Below are 7,592 nucleotides of genomic sequence, written 5' to 3' on the forward strand. Positions count from 1 at the left end.
ATTAATATCTATCCATCTAACACTTAATTTTATATAATTAATTTCATAACTAAATATTGCAGGTAGCGGTAACTTCGAAGTAGGTGGTATTGGCAGCGGTGGCTCTACGCCGAGGGCAACTGGCAAACGGACATATTCGAATTGTCGCGCAGTCGCAGGTTACAAATTTTACATACAAATACAATTTTATTGGTAATAATTAGGATCATGAAAGTAAATTGTTTTACAACTAACAATAAAATTCCTCAAAGCTATATAGAGCTTTCTGGATAAGATGATTATAATTTATTTCGAATCTAGCCGTCGCCCACGACTCCGTCTGCGCGGAGTTAGAAAAAAAACTTGATTAGTAACCTTTGTGTTCTTCCAGACTATATCCTATATCTGTGCCAAATTTCATCAGTATCCGTTGTATCGTTCCGGAGTTACCTTCAAACAAACATCAATCTATCCATCTAAACCTTCGCGTTATAATATTAGTAAGAATAAGATGATGCTAAGCTTGTAGCCCCTGTGACGTAAAGCTAGTATCCAAATAAATAACCATAAACTACTTTTAAAGATAATATTTTTATAATTCAGTTTTTTTGTCGTAGCCGCAGCGAATATTCCGCAGTCAAAGTCGAACGCGTTTGCAAGCACTTTGCGGAAGTACCCGAGTGTCGGCCCCGAGCCATCATCCGAGGTGTTCGAGCGACTCATCAGCTACACCAAGCCTTCGGACTGTAAGATCATAAATATAAATGTCTAGTTAGTACTTCAGATTTATCAAGTGATGTTCTGCAGAAAGTCTTACGGCGGAAACCATTATCAATATCAAAGTGTTTTGCTTATACGCTTTATTTAATTGTCATTTTTAATTAATTTGGTTCTTTAGTTAATCTAGAAGATCGTTATTATCGTTAAAGTAATTAAGAAATATTCGGATCAATCGATGGATCGAATATGAAACCCTTAGCGAGCACGTTGTTGTTTGTTTACCTTGATAAAATCCTCATCAGGCTCAAGTCCCAAAAATGTGTGACGACAGAACTTACGGTAATACCAATATTGGATCCACTGATGTGGTGCTATTTAATCAATTTCAGCTTCACGACTAAACACTCCAAATGATTGTCTAGCCTGCTACCAAGTGTCACCAACGACCAGATATCCCACATCCAAACATTTTGAACACAAAACACCAAGACATTGTGATGCATCACCAACACGGTACGAAGATCATCTGCCACATGAATACGACAACATGTGTAAATATCATGAACATATTAATGATATGTACTACGGAAATTCCAGAGGCATTGATAGTAGATGTCCATATCATGTATGTATTATTATTTATTATGATCTCTTATCTAACAGCAACGTATTGCGGACAGTAGAAGTAGAGTAGAAGTACATTTTTGCAGCTATCTCCTACCACCTAAAACAAAATCAATCATTAAGATTATGACGCTATAGACAGAATTTTTTTATTTCTGTTAGATATAGGGAGTAATGATACGACCGCTAGCTTAGTGCAGACTGGTTTATTCGTCATTGTCAAACTGACGGCAGACGCAGCTGCCGCGCACAGATTATACGCTTACATATACAACAATTTCATTATAAACAAATATACGTATAACGAGTAACTAGATTAGTGATTTCTTAAGCTATAATGTCTCCAGCAAAATCATTGAGGGTTCCGCAACTAAAACAATATTTTAATACTTTAACTGCTGCAAAAAATCATACAGTTTCATGTGAAGCGGCGGCAGTTTTTCGATTTTCGGCCTGACAACTTAAAAAAAACTTCTATTAATATTTATCCACCTACAAATATCAACTTAATCCTTCCAAACTTGTGAAAATAAATAGTATCTTAAATAGTACTCGCCGTGGGGTCGAATTTGAATGATCCGCAGTGAAAGTGTTAAGTCCGCCATCATACTTGCAGTTTCACTGCTGTTGTGGATGTTGCGACAACGATTTTTAACAGAAAATTTAGAAAATGAACCTTCTCTGTAGCTAGGGGCCAAGAATTTACTGGTAAGCAAGTTTATTGCTCGTATCAAAAAAATATTGTAATATTTTAAAGGAATGACTATTTTTTTTTTTCAGAGAATGAATTCAAACAACATGAGGATGCAAGGTAGCAAAGTTGGTAAAACTAATTACATTTATATTTATCCTAAAGTAGTTAATGCGTTAAGTAGAATAAAAGCGGTCAGGATCTAACTTCCATGAAACTTTTCGCAACTGTTTTCAATTTCAAAACATCAACTTATCTACATTTGGAATGTGCAAAATGATGTTTGTTTGAATTCTAATTAATAGGACAGTAGCCCAGCCCAAAATTTAGCCCTACTCTACCTTTAATGATATTATTTCTGGGGATACAAGCCTCTTTTACGAATACAACTCATTTAAATTTTTATAATCTGTTTGCCTTATCATGTAAAAAAGACAAAACATACTGTTATAAGACGATCTTAAATATAAATTTTATCCAGCATAATGCAAACAATACAGGTTTACTGTAAGTAAGAAAATGGATCCTTACCATGAATAGGCTTATTAGTATATTAGTAAAAACCACAAGAGTTTGAAATTTTATATCAATACTAGCTGTAGCCCGCGATTCCGTCCGCGCGCATTTAAAAAAAAAAATGAAAAATAGATGTTGGCCGATTCTAAGACCTACTGAATATGCTCAAAAAATTTCATGAGAATCGGTCAAGCCGTTTCGGAGGAGTACGGTGACGAAAACTGTGACACGAGAATTTTATATATGTATTAGACAGATTTGTTTTAATTTACAGATGCGGCCTCTGTTGTTGCCACACTTAATGAATCGTCATATGTAGATGTAAGTTCAATTTAATTAATGTTTATATTTATATATGTTCATACTAGCTGTCTCCCGCGATTCTGTGTGCGACATTAAAAAAATCTTTATAATTAGCCTATGTGTTCTTCCAGACCATGTTCTACAACAGTGCTAAATTTTATCAAGATACATTGAGCCGTTCTAGAGATACCTTCTAACATCCATACATCTAAACATTCGCATTTATAATATTAGTAAGATATATTATATTAAAATATAGGTAAAATAAATGTAAGTGTAGTGTGTGATAAAGAATACGTGTGGAAAGGAATGAGTTCAGATATAAAAGATGATAAAGTTATTTGGAAAAATATACTTGTAGGGAAAAGGTCAGGAAGATGGCAAAATTAACACAAGTAAAATTAATAGTCACATGTTTTTATATTTCGGCACGTGAAGAAACAATATTTTGCTGTCACACTGCACTGTAATACTTGTATGTTTTTTTTTCAGCTACCTTCGTCAAAGTTGGATAGTGAAGAAAATTTAGCAAAAGGAAAAAGTAGTAATGTTACTCTAGAAGCAATACACATCCGACCAAATTCATTACGAGATAACAAATCCATGCAAACCTTCAACAGCTTGATAGAAATGAGACCAAAGCGAAAAACAAAAGCGCACCGAAAACCAAAAAAAGCTAAAATTACAAACCCATCACCCGTTAAACGTAAAATTTTAACACGGAAATCGAAACACGATGATAGATACACATCAGAACATAAAATATTGAAAGGTGAACTATTAGAACTAATCAAAGAATTAAACGATTCCGAAGAGGACAAAATGGAAGATAAACTAAGAGAGGTTTTATGTAAAATATTAAATTGCATATTAAAGCATAGGAAACAAAGCAATTCCAAGGACAGTTTGATACACGATTTGATAAAACAATGTGACATTGAAAATGTAGCTAACATTGGTACAGAATCCGTTGATTTTAATAAAGAAACACTCGATCTTGTTTGGCAAAAATATTCCAATGAAGCTACCAAAATACAGCGCGTTATAAAAGATGATATGCTACCAATACTCAAATATCATTTATTCAAAGAACATGAAAATAAAGTGGTCAACTATATTTTGTCAAAAATAATCAAAGACATCGTTGAGGTTGTATCAAAAATTGAATACAAATATTTAGAAGAGTCGAGAAATAGTTTTCAACATCTACGTCATTTAGGAAAACCTAAAGTAATCGATAATAAAAAATCACAACATCCGTATCAAAGACCACAAGAGCAAAGCAAGAAATATCGTCGCTATCCCATGGCCTTAAGAAACTTGGTTAAAACTAAAACGGTCGATAATTTAAATCAAAATATTAACAATCAGTCTAACGACTCCATCGATTTAGAACTACAGAGTATAGTAAACATATATCAGGTTTTGAAAAAAATACATTCATCTTCAGAGTTTCAGGCAAACTATGTTACAAGTATGCTCTTAAACAGATTTTGTACAACAAAAGCTTATGATAATGAGTTGAAAAATTGTCACAAAAAGTCCCGACTTTGTTTGTTGCCAGCAAAATGTATATCTGACACGTACATTATGATCCACGATTCATCTCGAAATAAAGCAATACTTACAAAGAAAAAAATGGATAAGATGAATTTACATGGCAGTACAAAAATATTAACAAGTATTAAAAATAAACAGATATTAGAATTAGAAAACGTTACTACTGAGGAAAAAACGCAAACCACATGTCAAGATGCAGTACATGAAAATGACGTTGCATCAACTTCATTAGCGATAGACGCACCGGATAAAGAAAATGATTCAACAAAAGAAAGTTCACCACAAAATCATGACACCATACCACAGCAAATCGAGAATAAAATAAGACAGTGGTTTATGAAATTTGGAATTTATACAATACAAAATAACGTTTGTTACGACAACGTTTTAAGAAATCTGACAGAAGATATAACTACACAATTAACACTACTGAATCAACAATCAACCGATACATCTAGAGAATCTATTGCAGATTATCTAAAATGCGTCATCTGTAAGCATTTGTTCCTTCCGATGACCGGACGAAACTTTGAGTTGGCTCATAAATTATCCCAATTAACAAAAGATGTTCTAAACATTTTTAATTTGAACACACTTGAGAATTGTCAAACAAAAATTTATCACGAACAGTCAACTGCTACAACTGCTTTTAAATCTCAAGAAAATGATTGTAACATACCAAAACCTCCCACTTTATTACCAGGATCTTATTATAAAGCAGATAAAAGCATAATAAAAGATATTTATTCAAGAATAATGTTTTGTGACGAAAATATACTTAAAATACTTCCTAGAGATTTGCTGAAACAGGAGGCAGAATGTAACTGTGGGGAAAATTGCAGAAGTGCCAAATGTAAGAACCGCAAGAAAAATGTAAATAAAGACGATAATAAAAATAAAACTGGTGATTTAAAAATAGTACTTACAACCACAAACACAAATAATTCTGAAAATACTTCAAATACAACAAATACAGCGAACGACAGTGCTAATGGTTAATAATTTTCATAGAAATATTATTGTAAATCTAGTAACGTCTTGCTCCTACTAGTCGTAATTGTAATAGCGTAATTTTAATAATACATTTTCTTATTTCAAATCTAATATATAGTTAAAAACTCTAGAACTGGATTATATGTATCAACATTTGAAAAATATAATAACTTTCAGATCCGAATTCTTCGATTCAGCCAAACCAGAATAATGTCAAAGATATACCAGAAAATGTAACGAGACAGCAATTGCATGAGTATTGTGTGGAGACATTTCGTAATTACTGTAAAGAACTGCCTATTCTAGCCACTAATCCTGACTTGACAGAGTTGGCCAGGGAAGGAGTACTACACAACATTTTAAAACTTTTCTATATGTTAATAGAAGACTCGCATATCGAAAACGATTACACGTACTTTCAGTTTACTTTTGAAGGCGAAATCGATGGCCTCTTAGATATTCTACCTCAAACGGAGGAAATGAAGAAAATGAGACAAGGATGGAAAGCAAAAATAGTGATGGAATCAGTTAAGATACTTAAATTTATGCACAAAACAAAGGATGACACAGCATTCAAGCAGAAACTGAATCAAGTATCAGACAGACGCAAGTTAATGGTAGAACAAAGATTAGACGATGAATACTCTCAACAATTAAATGCTTTAAGAATTGCGGAAAAATTTATGGCCACAACTAACTATCGTGAACAAAATCCTCTCAAAATAAAAGTTTACATGCAACGGTTAATGAACCGAACAAACCAGATATACGAATGTGTAAAAAGAAAAGAAGGAAAACCATTTTTAGAGTTACCGATAGAAAGTATAAATGAAATAGTATTTAAAGAACTTCAAGGTGTACCAATTCCTAATAATGATATCGAAAAGCAAGAAATTAATCTTGTGGAAATAAATAACGAGATAGAAGCCTGGTTCAACGAATTACCTGTAGCGCCAACGGAAGGAATGAATGTCAACAAAATAAAGATATTGAAACAATCACTAGCTAACAAAATTCATGGCTTGGATATGAATTTGAGCTTAGATACCGGGGCCGAAAGAGAGATGAAACAGGAGATCAGTATGTTTTTATCTGATAAGGCTGTTGGGCTTGAAAAAGATCAAGATTTAAATATTAATTATATGGTTGAAGATCTTGCTAGAAGATTGAAACAAAGGCGAGAGCGAGAAAATTCCTTAGATTATGAATCATTTAAAAAACACGTTCCATTCAATTCAAGTATTCAGAAAATTGAGAATTCAGTAAATGGCTCTTCACAAGCTCACGATTTTGATAAAGTGCCGTACAGTTATCAAAATATAAGAATGTCTAAAAATAATGAAAGAGTTCGTTTTGAAGATGAATTTCCAAATCAAGATAAAATAGTAAAATTACAACCAATGAGAAGGTCGATAGATAAAGGGGTTTTAGGCACCAGTCAAATGCCGGGACCCAGCAGTGACGAAGCTTATTTAACCCTATCAGCACGTTCTAGAAATTCTAATTCTCAAGAATCATCACGTTATCCTAATATCTCTAACCAAAGAAGAAAAATATTTGCTCCAGAAGATTTAAATGAAATAAGTAAATTTTTTGAAGTAAGCCCCAATGGTATTAATAAAACTGGCCGTTATAGAAGTCCCTCGTTTGACCAACAAAGATCCGATTATTCTTCAATACATCCGTTACAACGCAATCCTAATACAAATAACTTTTTTTATGACCCTAGATCTTCTAAATCACAATATGGTGGCCCTTCTAATGGTGCTTTATCCACAGCACAGACGGCGCCTCCTTACGGAAAACCTGTAAATTACAACAGTGTCCGTGACGAGAGATACGACTATGATATAGATTACGAAAGAGAAAGGGATCCAAGCAGACTTCGATGTAAGTGTGGTGAAACTTCTATAAGACGAAGAAGACGACGTTCGTGTCATTGTGAAGATTTCTATCCGATGCCTTCGTGTTGTTTTTTACACAATGATTTCTAAGTGTTTACACAAAATTTTCTAAATGCTTGTTAATGTGATTGTTGTTAATAAAAGTTATTGATTGATTCAAAATAATAGTAATAATTTTATTGACATTATCTTTCAGGGTAGTTACAAGTATTGGAATCAAATACTCTGCCAAATGCAACCTGAAAGGGCGGGGAAAAGGCAGGAATGCTACAATAATTCATAAAGAGCTGAAAATTAGTAGG

At 33.2% G+C, this 7,592-nt stretch overlaps 1 protein-coding gene across 1 annotated transcript; it reads left to right on the forward strand.

The window, feature by feature from the left end:
- The first annotated feature begins 1,942 nt into the window (after positions 1–1,942).
- Positions 1,943–7,491, forward strand: LOC106709516. The gene is made up of 7 exons (XM_045682668.1): positions 1,943–2,031; positions 2,104–2,146; positions 2,805–2,851; positions 3,326–5,387; positions 5,564–6,794; positions 7,116–7,276; positions 7,487–7,491. Exons 2-7 carry the CDS (start codon positions 2,107–2,109, stop codon positions 7,489–7,491), a joined length of 3,546 nt encoding a protein of 1,181 aa, XP_045538624.1. The 5' UTR covers positions 1,943–2,031; positions 2,104–2,106.
- Positions 7,492–7,592: the final 101 nt, after the last annotated feature.

The sequence above is a fragment of the Papilio machaon genome, chromosome 19 (genome assembly GCF_912999745.1).
Source record: "Papilio machaon chromosome 19, ilPapMach1.1, whole genome shotgun sequence".
Taxonomy (NCBI): Eukaryota; Metazoa; Arthropoda; class Insecta; order Lepidoptera; family Papilionidae; genus Papilio; species Papilio machaon.

Coding starts and splice junctions, on each gene's coding strand:
- LOC106709516 (XM_045682668.1), top strand. CDS start 2,107: ATGAATTCAAACAACATGAGGATGCAAGGTAGCAAAGTTG. Junction 2,147..2,804: donor GATGCAAGGTAGCAAAGTTG/GTAAAACTAATT, acceptor TTTAATTTACAG/ATGCGGCCTCTGTTGTTGCC. Junction 5,388..5,563: donor AGCGAACGACAGTGCTAATG/GTTAATAATTTT, acceptor AATAACTTTCAG/ATCCGAATTCTTCGATTCAG.